The sequence below is a fragment of the Carassius gibelio genome, chromosome B25 (genome assembly GCF_023724105.1).
Source record: "Carassius gibelio isolate Cgi1373 ecotype wild population from Czech Republic chromosome B25, carGib1.2-hapl.c, whole genome shotgun sequence".
NCBI lineage: Eukaryota > Metazoa > Chordata > Actinopteri > Cypriniformes > Cyprinidae > Carassius > Carassius gibelio.
The window spans coordinates 9,980,632-9,999,086 of NC_068420.1; the positions used below are offsets into that span (position 1 = coordinate 9,980,632).

Genomic DNA, 18,455 nt, shown 5'->3' on the forward strand with positions numbered 1-18,455 from the left:
TTTATTGAACTGTTGTATAAATCAATATCAATATTTGTGTTTTTTTTTTAAATGGCATTATTCGCGTGATGTTGATCAACTACATGAAATGACATTTACACTGTAAAAAAGAATTTGTTGAGTCAACTAAAAATATCGTTGCCCCGCTGCCTATAATTTTTTGTGATCTTGACAACATATTTCTTGTTGAAACAACTTCCCATTAGAGTGGAATTAGTCCAGGTAACAAATTTGTTTATGTTGACTTGACTTTTATTTCCTAGTCCAGTGACAGCAATTTGCTGTCAACACATCAACGACCAATTCAAAACCACAAGGATTATTTTTTATTTCATACCTCAATATGAAAATCAGAAGGTTAAACACTGCATAACCCTGCACGAGTTTACATTCACTCCCCGCACCATACTGCAATTTATTGGTGCGTTATCAAAGTTATCAAAATGTGAAACCAAAATATTATATGTATATATATATATATATATATATATATATATATATATATATATATATATATATATATATATATATGTGTGTATATATATGTGTATATATATGTGTATATATATGTATATATATATTTGTATATATGTATGTGTATGTATGTGTATGTATGTATATGTATATGTGTATGTGTATGTGTATGTGTATATGTATATGTATATGTATATATATGTATATGTATATATATATATATATGTAGGCAAAAGCAATCACATTTAGTTACATAAAATGAGTCAACTGTATTTCTCTATAATAAAATATGAACGGAAGCAGAAAGATCTAAACAGTCAGATTCTAAATTTCATAGCACAACATTACCAGACGGAAGTGTTAACATCAGAAGGATCTTGAAAGTTTCCAAACTCTCCCCCATCATAATGCAATTTAGTGGTCATTAAACAAGAAACAGAAAAAGGAAAGCAAAATCACTCATCAATTTGAAGGAAAACATGTGCATTACTGTATAGGAAAATGAGACGTGAAACAACATTTGTTTTCATGAGAACATAGGGTGAATACTGGTAAAGTGGGACAATGAGTAAAGTGGGACAGTGAAGCTTAATTTATATCTTTACATGGATATGTTTTTTTTTTCTAAAAATCAACACTGAGCTCATCAGTAGCAAGTATGTGATAAAAATAAAAATGAAATTCTGTGGCTATGACATCACTTCTGGGGTGTGGCACATCAAATTTAACAACCTTGCAGTGAACTATGATGGTAAGTAAAATGACATAGCATTCTGAGGTAAATAATGTTAAGGTTATAAAAATAAAACAACTCATGGATCATTTATAATTGTTACATATTTTTGTTATAGGATGTAATGGTGAATCAGAATTTGTAAAAATCACATTCATATTAATCTTCTTGGGGTTTTTTGATGCGATTTTGACACTGTCCCAGTTTGCCAATAGCATATTGTTAAATTGGGACAGGTTAGTACTGGCAAACTGGGCCAGCCATTCAAGTCATTCTAATGGAGGAATAGAGTTACCTTATTATATCTCCCTCATACATTTAGTTAGTTAGCTAGATATTTCAACAAAGACTGACTTAAACTACGCCAGCTCTCACGCATTCACCGTGAGACACACGCAATTAACACTTTTCACAAGCTCTCACGCCACACATCCATTTTCTCATGCACAGAAAAATCGCGAAGCAAAGAGGACACGGAGACCGACAGACTAGACAGAGCGGGTTACTTATGATATAAAAAAAATCTCAGCTCTCTCTGTTAATGAAGGTTATTATTATTATTATTATTATTTTAATTTGTATGAAATAAATTTAACCTAATATACAATTTTGTGGGCAGGTAAGGGAGGGGGTGGGTTGAATTTGCTGTACCTGCACCCCTTCTTAAAAAAAGTGATGTTTATATTATTGTTGTTGTTGTTTATATTGTTATTGTGTATTTAATTTATAAGGCCTACACTTGAATAATGTGGTTTGGGGTCATTGTGTGTTTGAGGAAGCAAAAACACTAAATATTACATTACTTATTAACTTTATAACAAGTGAACTTATTTATTTTCTGAACTGGTATTCTGCATGATTTCTGAATGTCATAAAATGTGACAAACCAATGCAACGTATGATTTTTTTATTTCTTTTTTCCAATTTTGCCTGCCTGCAATTCAGTCTACTCTGTCCCACCATTTTAATAATGATCTGAAAATATTTTGGTGTAAAGAGATATTCCTTTTAAACAATAGTTTGTTGCACTGCATGTTCCAGAGTAAAGCATGACTCTTAAAGGGTTAGTTAATCCAAAAATGCATGTTTTACTCACCCTCATGGCAAAATATGTGAGCATGGCTTTCTTCTTTCAGACGAATCCAATTGGATTATATAAAAAATTATCCTTGCTCTTCCAAGCTGTATAATGGCAATAGGCGGGTGTTTTTTTAACAGTACAAAAACAGTCAAATAAACCACATCCATCCATAAATAGAGTGCCTCACATGGCTCGGGGGGTGAATAAAGGCCTCCTGTAGTGAATCCATGTGTTTTTGTAAGAAAAATATCCACAATATCAGTGTGCTTTAATAAAAACAAAGGGAAGCACTCTAATAGTAAAGCTTACAGACTCCAAATGTGCATTTATAAAGTAAATTAATTGATCTGATAGAAAGCTGTCTGCATAGCATTGTGATGGATAAAACTGCAAAAGGTTTAAAGAAGTTCCTTTTTTTTCGCCTCTATTAATGCGCTTGGACACAGAACTCTGTAAACAGCCAGCCTCTTTTGCAATGACTTTTTGTGTCTTGCCCTCCTTGTGCAAGGTGTCAATGGTCGTCTTTTAGACAACTGTCAAGTCAGCAGTCTTCCCCATGATTGTGTAGCCTACACAACTAGACTGAGAGACCATTTAAAGTCTTTGCAGGTGTTTTGAGTTAATTAGTTGATTAGCGTGTGGCACCAGGTGTCTTCAATATTCAACCTTTTCACAATATTCTAATTTTCTGAGATACTGAATTTGGGATTTTCCTTAGTTGTCAGTTATAAACATCAAAATGAAAAGAAATAAACATTTGAAATATATCAGTCTGTGTGTAATGAATTAATATAATATACAAGTTTCACTTCTTGAATGGAATTACTTAAATAAATCAAGTTTTTGATGATATTCTAATTATATGACCAGCACCTGTACATTTTCTTCCCCTATATCTTGAATTTTGGGAGCATTCTAAATGTATTTTATTAGGTGTTACTGAATCATGCAGTGAAAGAACATTCAGCTAAATGAGCATTCAGTCTAGCTAGTGTTAAGTGGTAAAATAATCTCTAACTAACTTACATCGTAAGTACATCGGGACTTTGTTGCAAACTCTGGGGTTTCAGCGATTAATAGTTTGAACACCTCTGATTGGCTACTGCATTTCTAAGCTCAACAAAATCATGTATGATTGGTTATAATAAGCAATGCTGTAAAAAACATGTAAAAAATATATGATGTACAATGATCTTTACTATCCTAATTATCTTTGGCATAAAGGAAAAATCGATAATTTTGACCCATAAAATGAGTCACATATGACATGGTCACATATTTAAAATTAAATTAAATTTATGCATTTAGCAGATGCTTTTATCCAAAGCGACTTACAATGCATTCAGGCTATCATTTTTTTTACCTATCATGTGTTCCCGGGGAATCAAACCCCCAACCTTGCGCTTAATAACGCAGTGCTCTACCAATTGAGCTACAGGAACACATATGATCCTTCTTAAAAAAAATATGAAATGTTATTAACATATTATGGCAGCATAGACAGTTCAAGTTATGCTATGTTATGCAAAAAAAGAAACATCCAGCCCATTTCACACTTTAAGAGCTATGGTGGCTTTAATGTACAGATTAAATACATTTGATAAATTCTGTATAATACACTGTAACAAACAAGTATGTCATGTCTATTAAAATAAACCAATACAAAGAGATATATAAGTCATACTTTTGTACATGAGATCAGGACACTTCTAATGTCACACAAAACCTAGGCTAAGAGATGGAGGCTCTTCAGAGCTGTCCACCGTTATCTCATGGTACTTTCCCTCCAAAATCTTCTGGATTGCTGTGAGAACCTTGTGATTGAAGACCATGTCCAAATGAGCCATGCCTCTGAACTCTTTCACGTGCACGGCCTGTTCCTGTTTCCCTATCCAGCGCCTACAGAGACTCATGCTGTGGCTGCCGACAGTGTCATCGCCGTCATCGTAAATAATATCTATGGGGTCGGTGTTTGGAAACTGTTCGTCGTACACATATGTGACGGGTGTAGGGAGACCCACCCCATAGAGACAGTAGACCTCGACGCCGGGGGTGGGCAGACCGGCCGTGAGGTTTTTGGTGTCCTCCCACATATACCAGCCATCCTCAAATTTGATGTCTTTGAAGAACTGTTGATAGTCTTGGTTGGTGTAGTTGAAAAAGGGGGTGGAGATGAAGGTGTGGTCTTTGGGCCAAGCCTCCTCAGAAGGAATCATCCACGGATTTGTGGTGGTCATTCGTTGCTCTTCCCGGATTTTTATATTGGACACAAAGGGAATGCCATCGTTTTCACCTAAAAAAGGCATTAAATAAAGACTAAAACTCTAAAGGCTTAAATCTTTTATATGTGTTAAAACAGTAGGTAACCAAATAGCAATTATATTAAAACTAAAGTATTGTTTACAATCAAAATAATCAGTATTTTATATTCTATGTCTGCATGTTTTAGTATGACTATTTTTTGTAGCTAGAATGCATCAATATATCAGTTTCCCCACACACACACACACACACGCAGACGCGCACACACACACACACACACACACACACACAATGTATATAATTAATTAATTTATTAGATAAAAAATTTAAAATCGCTTACCAGCCCTGATATATATAAAAACATAACAAAATGACTAAAGAGTCAAATAAATTTTAATTTACAGAAAAAAAATATAAATAAAGTATAATTCAGAATATTTACACATACTATATTAATATATGAATTATCAGGGTTGTAAAGAGACTTCTTTTGAAAATCTTTTTTTTTCAAAATTGGTAATATTACGATTTTTTTGAAGCAGCAAATCAGCATATTTAGATTTCTGAAGTATCATGAGACACTTAATACTGGAGTTATGGTGCTGAAAATTCAGCTTTACCATCACAGGATATATAATATAAGTTATATAACAGTTATTTTAAATATTAGCAATATTTCATAATATAACTGTTTTACAGACAGTATTATGGATGTTTTTTTTACTGTACCTGATGCTAAGACTCTGAGGGGCTTCACAGCGCCACCCCAAGGTGCTCCCAGAGAGATGAAGCCCTTAATGTAGTGGTCTTTCCAGTGCTGAGTCTGCTGGTTCAGGAAGTACAGGATGTAGTTGTTGCCCATGCTGTGGCCCAGAAGGTATATTGGTTGCTTGTACTCATTGTACATCTCCTCCACCAGATTCTTCAAACGTGAAAAATACTCCTCCTGCTCATCTATATGGTACCAAACAGAAACATTCACAGAATATATATATATATATATATATATATATATATATATATATATATATATATATATATATATTAGTATTGCACTGTCAAACGATTAATCGCAATTAATCGCAACAAAAATAAATGTTTTTGTTTGCATAATATGTTCTGTGTATATTTATTATGTATATATATATATATATATATATATATATATATATATATATATATATATATATATATATATATATATATATATATATATATATAAATACAAACACATACTGTATATATTTTGAAAAAAGTTTGCTTGACTACACTGTCTATTGAGTGGGTTTAAATGTTTACTTTGATTTTGAATTGCCTCTGTATATTATATACAGTAAATGTATATGAAAACACAATAAATATGCAAAGCATATGTAGAGATAATTATGTTCTGTAGAGTAGGACTATACAACTCCAGTCCAGGAGGATCACTGTCCTGCACAGTTTGACTCCAACCCTAATCAAACACTCCAGACAGTCATTTTCATGTAACACCGAAGACCTTGATACTCATGGTCATGCATTTTTGATTTGAGTTAGAGTTGAACTCTGCTGACTGTTGAGTAGTCCTGATGAAGTGAGTACATTCAACTATTTGTTTCTACACTATGGCGAAATATTTGTTGTCGCCTGTCACTGTGATTTCACTTACTTGGAGCGATTCTCCAGTCATACGGAGCACCACGGACAGTCTCATTTCGCACATATCCAATGCTGGCCAAATGTTGAACCATGGTGTGAAAATAACCTATAAAAACGTACATCAGAATAAAAATTCAGATGTTGTAAGGAAAGAAGTTCATTATAATGTCACTCTATACTCACCTGTCAGCTTGTTTAAGTCAAGAAACTCTATAGGGTACGTCTGTCCAAATCCAGGGACTCTGACTTCCACCCCGGGCGCATTAGATGTCTTCCGAGTTGTCCTGTTGTACACAATTCTACACACACACACAAAAACGAATGTAACAATCATATAAAATCTGAGGCAAGAAATTGTATTCTTTCAAGGTTACAAAAAGCGGGGAGATAACCTGATTCAGCGTTGTTTAACTAAACCAAGTTAGGACATTAGAGAGCTACCAAATATTGATTATGATACACTGGCCTGTCTTATGACATCAGTTTCTGACAACCCTCCAAAAACAATAGACAAAAGGTCAATGACCTGAAATACAGAACTGAGGATGATTAGGAAACAGCAGTCAATAAATCAGAGGTACCTAGAAAGGGTTGCTCTGTGAATGTGCACACATAAGACAACAAAACAAGTTTAAAAATTGAGTAACACTATATTGCAAACATAAAAGTATTGATATATAAGCACATACACACACTACCGCTCAAGTTTTTGGTTTTAAAATGTATGCTGAATTAAAAAGTAATAGGTTTATTCAGCAAGGTTGCATTAAGTTACAGTAAAGTCACCTAACTTATAATGTTACAAAGTGAGTTTACCTTATATTATCAATCCAGCAGTCAATTCCAATGGGCATAAACATGTTTAAGTCAATCCAGAGAGGGAACCAGTCCTCAGTTTTCTTGTAACACATCCAGTGTACCAGTGTGGGCTTGTCTATTTTGGCCTCAAGGCGATTACCCAGATTTCCAGGTACTGTTAAAAAAGGAGTCATAAAGGTAAAATTCAAAGTCTAACTTAACCAGATACATATTATATTGACAAAAGTAGACCTTGCAACAATCTGTACACAAATTATAGATTTTAACTTTTTTTTCAAAGTGCATGAAAGGTCCATTTGTTATCTATTCTGTCTTATAATGATATATGGTTTTATGCTAAATAAATTAATCAATGAAGAAAACACATTAAACGAACTCTAAACTTAAATAGCCAACTATGAATGTAAGATTGCTTACCTATGATAAGAGGAGGAGTGCTGTTATTTATGACGCGAGGTTTGGCCGTCGGAGGGAAGATAACGTTAAATAACCAGAATCCAGAGGTTTGGTGCAGTGCAACCAGAAGAAATGCAATGCATTTGAAGGAACGCGAACGTCCCATTGTGTTTGTGTCTGTGTTGGCTGTCTGCCTCTGATTCCCAGCAGCTTCAGTTCGTATTAATGCGTTCGTCCAATGAGGCGTCGCGAGGGGGCGGTCACCGGACCGTAAACACTCTGATCATCTACTGTGTTTGCTGATTACATTAGAAGGATATATTTCAATGACAATGCGTTAAGGCGTAAATATGCACGAAACGAACTTGTGTCAATCAAAGGCACAATAAAAATCACGAGTGTGTTGGAAATATAATCACGTATTATTTCACGTCAAAATTTGTAAAAACAAAAAAAACAAAAGAGTGTGTTAATTTTTTTAAATTATATATAAAACAACAACAAACAACTTTTCAGAACTTTGGCAAACAAAAGTATTTGAGGTAACGTCAATATAATGTTATCTGGCCTTTAATAATAATGTTCTAAAAACTTTAGCACAAAATCATTATTCTTTCTTCTGGAACGTTTTAGATGGAACATTTTTTAATGACGCTACTTTTCAGAACGTTCAGAAAACATTCAAAAGTAGCATTCATGTTTGCAAAATTATAAAATGGTAGGTTCTATTAACGTCTGTAGAGAAACAAGAAAAACATTTTAAAAACCCATGAACGTTTAGAGAACATCCAAAAAATGACGTTTTCATAACTCACAGGAAACGAACGGTAACCGAGGTACATTCTGGCAGTACAGCATGTAATACATACAACAACAACAATAAAAATAAATAAATAAATCAGAAAGTTAAAAGGTAAAATAAGTAACGTTACATGCATTATTTTGCTGCAGGAGCTTTAGCAGTATAAGTATAAACTTTAGTAAGTTAAATAAATAGCGAATGTTTTCACATGTTTCTGACTTATATTTATAAATATAACATACTTTAATTTAATTCAATTCAAAATCATAATAATAATAATAATAATAAAAATAATAATAATAAGTTATTTTAGAAAAGACGAGAACGTTGTCGACTCCACCCCCTTATTGATACGTCAGCGAATCCTCGTCGCCATGGAAACCAAATTACGGGACGTAAACAAGTAACAGGGTTCCCTTTGCTAAATTTCGATTTAGAAATTTAATTTTAGGGCGAACGGAGTAAAGAGAGATTCACTTTGTTAAACTGTAAGTTCTCAAATGCACTGATAACTTCTGTCGATTAAATATGTACTAGATTTCTCAATATGTGCCTGGCTTGTTTTAGATGGAAGTGTTACCGGAGGAGGACTATGAGGAGGACGTTACTGTAACAGACGATGAAGAGGATGATGAAGAGAGCGCGCGGGATCTGGAGAGCAGCCTGTCAAACATACGAATAACCCCTACGGTCACAAACATGTGAGGTTACTAAAGTTCATCAACATGTGGTAAACTCATGTTTAAGCAATGTTCAGCGTTTCTCCATAGAAGTTCCTCTCACGTGCACGCGCTTGCTGTTTACAATGGTCTTAATCATTAGCCACAAACATGGGTGGTATATCAGGTCATGTACTTGTGGGGTAACGTAGCAGACTAATAAGGTCACCAAACACCTTAAACTCTTTACTTTAACAAAACTATAGGGTACATTAGTGCATGGAGATGGGGGTACTTACCCACCATGGCCTCATTGTATAGTGTGCTATATTGTAACTAACAATGTCAATAAACAAATCCTTGTCAGGGTTATTATAATTTACTAAAACTAAAATCATAAAATTAAAAGATCCCTTAACTAAAACAAAACAAACAATAACTGAAATAAAGTAAAATATACAAATCTTTATTTCAGCTATTTGCCAAGGCAACATTTTTCGTTTTCAATAAAGTAATAATTAACCTAAAACAAACAAAAAATAAAAATAAATAAATAAAAACTACATAAACAAATACTAATAAAAATTACAAAACCACAAAAAAATTACCCAGCGACACAACATACCTTTTAAATAAATGAAAATAAAGCAATTATAATATATATATAAAAAATAAATAATTCAAAATATTAATAAACTCTATAATAGTAGCCCATGTCATATTTCAAAAATTAAAAGGGGGAACAAATTGCATCCAATAAATGAATACATAATCAATCTCAGTCTTATTTTCTTCATTTTTATTATGCAGCAATCAGCAATGTGAGTCACCCTTTTTGCACTTCTTTACAATTACTATTATTATTATTATTATTATTATAAATCAGCATAAGTTTAAAATTATGGTGTAATATATTTGTATTGCACTGTGTTAATGATAATGTAATAAATAATGTAATAAAAACATTTTCAAATGAAGTTACAAATTACAAATATCATGTAAATAACAGCATTACAAATCTTAATGCTCATTCATTATTTAATATTAAATGTAATGTTTGAATCTATTTGAAGATATACATTCTTAAAGCAAGTAATGCAAGTAAATGTTACAATTATTATTCATAAAAAATTTAAACACAGGTTTTGGAAGCAGACTTTCAGACAAACTGAAATAGTCTTCTGACCACTTTTAAGAAAATCATATATAAGTAGTTTATAGTTGTATCATATCATGATAGTTATAATCAGATTTTTGCATGCACATATTACAAAAATCCCGTTGCAATGTGAATTATTTCATATTTAAAGTGTTATTTGAATATATACAGGTAATGTAGGTCAATTTATCACAACATTAAAACATGGGTCACATGCAACAATACAACAGATTTAAATAAACAAAGAAACAAATCATCTTATTTCTGTTTGTTGGTCTTTATTTTTGTATTTCTACAGCACAAAGCCAAGACCTCGAGTGGCCCTTTCCAAATGTCCATCCTCATACAAGGAGAACTCCTCCCAGGAGAAGCTCATGCTAGCGATGGCAGAAAACTTCCGGCAGCAGTATGTGCTTTTGTACCCTGATCGCAAAGCGCTTCTGCTGTGTCCTGTGAATGAGTGCGGTGTTCAGGTGCGTACAGTAAATATGCTTTACAGACATGCCAACATTACCTCTATTTTCCGTTACATTTTATTATTCCAATGTATATCAACAGAAATTTGTAAGCACCACTTTGCGAAGCACCTTGCTGCCGTATCCTGAACTGTACGACTGGGAGGGATGTGCCAGTTTTGTGGCTGATTATCTCTCGTTGGAGCTTCTGGATCCACCGTTTGAACTTGTGAGAGAATCCGACTTGACTTATGATGGTTGTTTTAGCATCTTGGACTCAAAAACATGCTTTTATTTCATTTCTGTTCTTTCTAGCCCAAGCAGCTGTCATCGCCCACCTGGGTTCTGCAGACTCAAAGAGGAACGTGTTTTGATTTCTCCATAGTGCTGTGTAGCCTGTTGTTGGGCGCAGGATACAATGCTTACTGCGTCAGTGGCTACGCTACAAAAGAGATGTGTCTTCTTGATCAGTCACGACAAGAGTGTCCCCTACTGCAGCCACAAATACAAGTAAGCACAACTTATGCAGATATGAATCAATTATAGAGGTAAAATAATAAAATATTTCACTTTGCATGTAAAATAAGTTTAACGACCCTTGTACCAAGGGTCTTCAGCGGTTTTCATGTCATGTATCCTATGGTGCATAGATTGAGCAGGAAATTAAATATAATTGACCGTTGCATTTTAAGCCTGAACTATAAAATACATATAGTGTCATAATAATATTTTTACATGCTTTATGACGCTTAACTGGCAAAGCTATATTTAATATAAATTATTTATTAATTTAGAAATAACTAGAATTTATGTAGTTAGTTTAGTAAGTAATAAATAAATAAATATTTGTATTTTAAGCCTGACCTATAACAATAGTATTATAATGAATATATAAATATATAATATATAAATTAAATACATGTGTTAATTTAGAAATTGTTCTAAATGTGGTTGGTTTAGAAATAATCAAATGAATAAATAAATATTTATTGAGAGTCGTATTTCAGTCCTGGCCTATGACATGCAAAAAGTATCATATTAATGTATTTACATGCTTTTTATGCCTTAATACAAGATTATTTTAATTATACATTATATAAATGAATTAGAATTTTTTTACTTTTTAAATGATAATAAATGTATTTAGTTTTGTAGTTAATTTTGTAATAATAATAAATAAAGATTATTGATGTAAAATGATGATGTGAGTCATATATTTGTACATTACTTTGATAACATTATTTTAATGTGGGTGGGACAATGAAAAGTGTAGCTGAACTTTAGCTTTTTCAAATTTTGTTGTTAATATTGTATTTTCACATATTTTATGTATTTTTGCAAAATTTAGTTGGAGATCAATTTATAATTGGCATTCTCCCTGAAGTATTTCCACAATTACCCAATAAGTTGTATAGTATCTTTTAAAACCCATATTTCCTTGAGTGGTTGAAATCTATCTAAACTGGATTCATTGTTCATGTTGTGATTTTTCCATGACCTGCTCAGGATAAAATAGAGGAACCAAAGAAGCCGATAAAGAAATACTCTGTAAAACCTCCACGTGACTTGCAAAGCAACTTTGAAAGGCGTCAAGAGGAGAAACAGCAAGCAGAAGCTGAAGCAGCCGCACTGAAGAAGCAACTGGATGCAGAGAGACTTCAGAAGGTCGGGAAAAGAATGTTTCAGGGAAATTCTGTTTGATTTTTTACTTGCATTTTCATCAGTTCCTCTTAAACAGGAGCGAGAACGTCCACCACCCGATCCTCTTCGGGGCTTGAGAGTTCACTGCTGGGTTCTGCTGCTCGCAGGGAACCGGGAAATACCTGAGAACTTCTTCATTGACCCTCTGACGGGCAAGAGCTACTCCACCACCAATGAGAACTTCCTGGGCATAGAGAGCGTCTGGAACCATCAAAACTACTGGGTCAACAAGCAAGATTGCACTTTGGGTTGTAATGTCAGTATATCTTAATGTGGATGCATTTGAATATTTTCAGAGAAGATGATGAGCATTGGAAATTTCACCGGGTCTTTGTGTGTCTGCAGGAGATGACCTTTGACCTGGGTGATCTTTCAAAATGGGAGTATGTGTTATGTGGCCAATCTCTGTCAATCATTTCAGAACCAAAGACACTTGAAGAGCCAGAAGACGAGGAGGAAGTACAGAATGTTTCTCATTTTCGTGTAGTTTAATAGCATTATTGATTTAACTGTTGAAGTTCCACACGTAACCTGGTATTTAGATCTATATTTATGCTCCGTATCTATTACTTCAGATTTAACTACCTATTTTGTTTCTGAAGGAGGAAATGGATGAGCTAAAAGTGTTTGAGATGCCTCCATCTTGGGTGACTACAATAAACATTTCACCGGCAGGTCAAGTCCTCACTCTCATATATAGCCTTTCATCCATTATCTACTAGCACTTGAGGTTAATTTATCATACATGTTTTGTTCTGTTTTATAGATATGGAAATGCGTTATCCAGGTGGTATGAAGGTTATTGAGTACAGGAAGGCCAAGCTGGAGAAGTTTGCCCCTTATCTTTTGAAAGATGGTCTGGTGACCAAACTCACCACTTATAAAGATCTCGATTGTAAGATATTTAGGGATGTTTCTGTTTTCAGTTACAACACACCTTGTCATCATGTTGATCATGTTCATTTGTATTAATCAATCAATCAATCAATAAATCACTCAATCAATCAAAAAAAAGTATAAATTATATTAACAAATCCATTAAAAGTGATATTTATTTTAAAGGATGTTTAATGGATATAAAACCCAAATTCAAATAATGCCTTTAAATGATTAATATAATAATGATGATAATAATTTGTATATCTTATTATATGGTTGTATTAAATAATAATACACAGAAAAAAATCTCATTTTGTCACATTCTTAGGCACACAAGCCAGCACTATTAAGGAATGGTTCAAACATCGAAGTGATCATCTTGACGAGAGAGAACTACACACAGACAGCAATGAGACAACTGAGCATTTCAGGCCGGGAAGAAGCGATGCTCTCAAATGTAATCTAACACACACCTTTTTAATACAGGTGCTTGTCATTAAATTAAAATGTCAAGGAAACGTTCGTTTATTTCAGTAATTCAACTCAAATTGTGAAGCTCGTGTATTAAATAAATTCAATGCACAAAGACTGTAGTCTAAGTCTTTGGTTCGTTTAATTGTGATGATTTTGTCTCACATTTAACAAAAACCCACCAATTCACGATCACAACAAATTAGAATACGATGACATGCCAATCAGCTAATCAACTCAAAACACCTGCAAAGGTTTCCTGAGCCTTCAAAATGGTCTCTGACAACCACCCTTCACACGGAGTGTAAGTCACACAAATTAATTGCCAATAAGCTGGCTGTTTACAGAGTGCTGTATCCAAGCATGTTAACAGAAAGTTGAGTGGAATGAAAAAGTGTTTAAGAAAAAGATGCAACCGAGAGACCCGCAGCATTATGAGGATTGTCAAGCAAACTGGATTCAAGAATTTTAGAGAACTTCACAAGGAATGGACTGAGTCTGGGGTCAAGGCATCACGAGCCACCACACAAAGATGTGTCAAGGAATTTGGCTACAGTTGTCATATTCCACTTGTTAAGCCACTCCTGTACCACAGACAATGACAGAGGCTTCTTACCTGGGCTAAGGAGAAGAAGAACTGAACTGTTGCCACTGGTCCAAAGTCCATTTTTCAGATGGGAGCAATTTTTTTTATTTATTTAATTTGGAAACCAAGGTCCTAGAGTCTGGAGGAAGGGTGGAGAAGCTCATAGCTCAAAGTTGCTTGAAGGCCAGTGTTAAGTTTCCAGAGTCTGTGACGATTTGAGGTGCAATGTCATCTGCTGGTGTTGGTCCATTGTGTTTTTTGAAAACCAAAGTCACTGCACCAGTTTACCAAGAAATCTTGGAGTACTTCATGCTTCCTTCTGCTGACCAGCTTTTTGAAGATGTTGATTTAATTTTCCAGCAGGATTTGACACCTGCTCACGATGCCAAAAGCACCAAAAGTTGGTTAAATTACCATGGTGTTGGTCTACTTGACTGGCCAGCAAACTCACCAGACTTGAACCCCAGAGAGAATCTATGGGATATTGTCAGGAGGGAGATTAGAAAAAAGAGACCAAACAATGCAGATGAGCTGAAGGCCATGGTCGAAGAAACCTGGGCTTCCATACAATGAACCAAAGACTTAATCTACTTCAGTCTGTGTGCACTGAATTTATTTCATACATGAGTTTCACAATTGGAGTTGAATTACTGAAATAAATGATCTTTTCCTCGACATTCTAATATATTGAGATGCACCTGTATAATCCTGATGTCTGTAAATCTGACTCATTACATCACTGATGACTCATTAACTTGAATATTAAAAGATAACAAAAGGCCTGACTTATTAAAAGTCAATTTTTGTTTAGACCACAGGTACCTCACTTTAGTTCCTGAGACGGAGCGTCAGATGGACTTTTATAGTCATATTCGCACAGATGGTCTAGCCAGAAGAATCGAGAAGCCTTTCGAAATGACAGAAACCTTTGAAGACCGCACTGACTTCCTCTTTTATCGACATGCTGTTTATGGAAAGCAAATCAAAGTGATTCGGGCTGGAGAGGCTCTTGAACAACGGCCTCTGCAGGTAATGCTCTCTCAACAAACAGCTTTGACCTTTAACCCAATATTATCTTATAGGTATAACATTAACCAACAATGCACTAGTGGCCTTCCTAACAAAAATCCTTCAAAACATGGGTAAAATGGGTCAATGAGATTTTGTTTGGGGTCTCCAACAGAGGGTGGAGGAGCACTTTCACAGAGATCATTCTAAGCCAGCAAGTAAAGATGTGGCTGAACGGATCTTCATGGTGTCGGACAGACGGATCCAAGTGACCTTTCATCTCGAGGACGACAGGATCATCCCAGCTTGGCTCAACTTCATCAAACCCAAAGAAGCGGCAGACTCACAGAAAGCACAAGCTTTTACTCCACAGATGGTGTCTGGCTTTCAGGTCTGATGTCACGTCTAAATATTTTGGTTGATTCCATAAGCATAAGTTACACAACTGTGTTTTATTGGAACTTTAAAATTATAAGATGAAGGTAAATAAACTCAACAGGCCTTTTTATGATAACAGTAATAAAGTTAAAAGAGTAAAATTCTAGCAAGACCAAATTAAAGTGGTAATATTTTATCAGAATAAAGTAATAAAAAAAAAAAAAGAGAAATAATTAAAAGCAAGGACATTTCTGTTTTTTTTTTTTTTCCAAATCACAACGCATAACCACACCCACAGTAAAATCTCACTGGACCAAATCCGGTTTCAAATATCTGGATTTTTAAGAAATTGTTGACTCAGAAATGAAAATTCTGCCTAAATGTAAAACATGATTAAAGTGAAATGTCCAATAGTTACACTTTGACAGACTGGTGTGCAAATTCGTATCGTGGTGTGCGAGATTTGAATCAAATCGGCTTTTTACGATCTCAGTCATACATTTGTACATTTATGACCTGATAATTCCACACCGAGGGTTGTTTAGGGGTATAGTTTATTATAAATCATATGATAATTGTATGAATTAGTGTGAACTTAAAGAAATAATTGATTTTCTTTATAATGTTCGTTAAAAAAATAGTTGACTCAGAAATTAAAATTCTGCCTAAATGTAAAACATGATTAGGTGAAATGTCCAATAGTCTCATTACATTTTGACAAACTGGTGTGCGAATTCGTATCGTGGTGTGCGAGATTTGAATCGAATCGCCATTCTCCGATCTCAGTCATACATTTGTACATGACCTGATAATTCCACACCGAGGGTTGTTTAGGGGTATAGTTTATTAGAAATCATATGTATGAATGTATGTGAACTTAAAGAAATCGTTTACTTTCTTTATAAAGTTTATAAATTCTGTCCATTAAAGAAAAAAAAAGAGTAGATCAGGGATAGGCAACTCCGGTCCTGGAGGGCCACTATCCTGCAGAGTTTAGCTTCAGCCCTCATAAAAACTCACCTGTCTGTATTTATCTAGTAATCCCGAAAACTCTGATTGCCTTTTTCAAGCGTGTTTAATTAGGGTTGGAGCTAAACTCTGCAGGACAGTCCTCCAGGACCGAAGTTGCCTATCCCTGGAGTAGATGATTGGGTGACGTGTCCAACAGTCTCGTGATGATTCTTAACTGGCAAATTCGTACAATCACATTTGTACGTTTTTTTACAACCTGCTGAGTGGGAATTTCTTTCAAATGGTCAAATTTGTAAAATAGTTCTGATTTCTTGTGAGATCATTTTTGCTTCAGAATTCAGTGAAAACGCTGTTATGGTTTATATTTGGTGTTTGCGTTTACATCTTGTTATATTTTGCATCTTGAGGTGGATCCTTCCACTAAACCCTACACGAACTTGCAGTTATATGAAATGCTTGTGGAACTGATGAAAGAAGAGGAAAATGTTGAACTTTGTATCAGAGATTCAGAAAAAGAGGTACTGCAGTACACAAGCAGCATTATAAAAACATCTTCATCTAGCCAATGGTGTTGACGTTAGCATGTTTGCTTCAGGTTAGGTCCATCCTTTCTTCAAGAGAAAAAGAGGACAGTTATACTGACCTGCAGATCTCGATCTACAACCCTACGAGGAACGAAACGGCCCGTCTGCACATGGAAGAAAAGGTGAATCAAGGCTTTAATCAGTCAGCCACTTTCATCACACTGATCCAAAGTCCCACCTTCCTCTGGTTCCTTTTGTTCCTCAGGAACGTATGGCTAAAGAAAAGAAGCAGCGGCAGAAAGAGAAAGAGCTGGACCTGCTGGCTCCATCTCAGGTCCGACTGGGACTCCCAGAAGTCCTCACACGCCAGGACGCACTTCAGCTGAGGACAGACTGTCTGAATGAGTTTAAACAGCAGCTCTTTAACAAAGCCAGCCTCATCCAGAGCAGAATGGAAAAGGCACGTTAGATCATTCAATAAGATTTAGCACCTTCTGTGTACATAAATTCATATAACAGAACATCAGCAGCAGTTACAATCTGATTGGATGAATTTGAATGTTTGACTCCACCCCTTAAAGGCACAGAAACAATATAATCTTTGGTTTGTTACTTGACCTGGATAAGAAGGCCAGAAAAACGTTTCATGAACTGGTGAACTTGTTTGTTTAGGAGACAGAGGAGTTGCAGAAGAAGCAGCAGTGGTACCAGAAGAACTATCTCACAATGTCCAACGAGGACGAGGACGATTACCTCGCCTACTGCTCTGACGCCATGTTCAGGATCCACGTTCTCAAAATGAGACTCAATCGGTACGCACCTTAAATCATTTCCTGAATAATATGGAAACATGACCTTTTTGTAGTATCTAGTTTTTCCAAGATGGTACAAAGCCAAGCTTTGGAAGTGTATGGGCAGATCTTTTCCTTGTAAACAAGATTGCTGGTACATTTTGTTTTAGAAACACGAGTAAATCTGTATATTGTTTTTGTAGACACAAGGAAAGAGCACCTCAGAAGTATCTGGCACTGGAGGAGAAACTAAAAAGACATCCACGGTTGGCCAGTCACTTGTTGTAACAAGACAAGTGCATCCTAGTATACGACTCCACCTATCCCAGACCGTCACATATGACCTCAATAAAGTTTTTTGTTGCATCATTTGGGATATTATTTTCTTTTTGTTATGATTAAGATCAAGATACAGACAATATCTGATAAACTACGATAAAAAGGGGACTATGCCACAAGTATGCACTACTTTTTTTGAAGTTTGGGCTTTGTAGGATTTCAATATATTTGTATTTTAGCTTTGAAAGAATCATGCTCACAGTAGCTGCAGTTATTTGGTATAAAATACAGTAAATTTTTTTTTATATATATATATAAGTTGTTGTTGGAGCCGTAATTCTTTGGGTGTCCCGAGTCCTGGGTTGTAGACCTTTCCCAATCTCAC

The 18,455-nt window shown here is 34.8% G+C and overlaps 2 protein-coding genes across 2 annotated transcripts; one reads left to right on the forward strand and one right to left on the reverse strand.

The window, feature by feature from the left end:
* Window positions 1-3,836: 3,836 nt before the first annotated feature.
* On the reverse strand, window positions 3,837-7,616 carry lcat (lecithin-cholesterol acyltransferase). Its single transcript, XM_052598479.1, has 6 exons — window positions 7,428-7,616; window positions 7,008-7,164; window positions 6,375-6,490; window positions 6,202-6,297; window positions 5,280-5,504; window positions 3,837-4,581 (listed from the first exon to the last, which is right to left on the reverse strand). The coding sequence occupies exons 1-6, from the start codon at window positions 7,570-7,572 to the stop codon at window positions 4,004-4,006; spliced, it is 1,317 nt and encodes a 438-aa protein (XP_052454439.1). The 5' UTR covers window positions 7,573-7,616; the 3' UTR covers window positions 3,837-4,003.
* Window positions 7,617-8,573: 957 nt separating this feature from the next.
* Window positions 8,574-18,160, forward strand: ccdc135 (coiled-coil domain containing 135). Its single transcript, XM_052597420.1, has 18 exons — window positions 8,574-8,696; window positions 8,776-8,909; window positions 10,325-10,499; window positions 10,585-10,710; window positions 10,797-10,991; window positions 11,988-12,146; window positions 12,220-12,438; window positions 12,528-12,641; window positions 12,785-12,857; window positions 12,949-13,077; window positions 13,390-13,518; window positions 14,930-15,147; window positions 15,302-15,517; window positions 16,884-16,994; window positions 17,072-17,182; window positions 17,266-17,460; window positions 17,673-17,812; window positions 17,995-18,160. Exons 2-18 carry the CDS (start codon window positions 8,776-8,778, stop codon window positions 18,077-18,079), a joined length of 2,529 nt encoding a protein of 842 aa, XP_052453380.1. The 5' UTR covers window positions 8,574-8,696; the 3' UTR covers window positions 18,080-18,160.
* The last annotated feature ends 295 nt before the right edge of the window (window positions 18,161-18,455 follow it).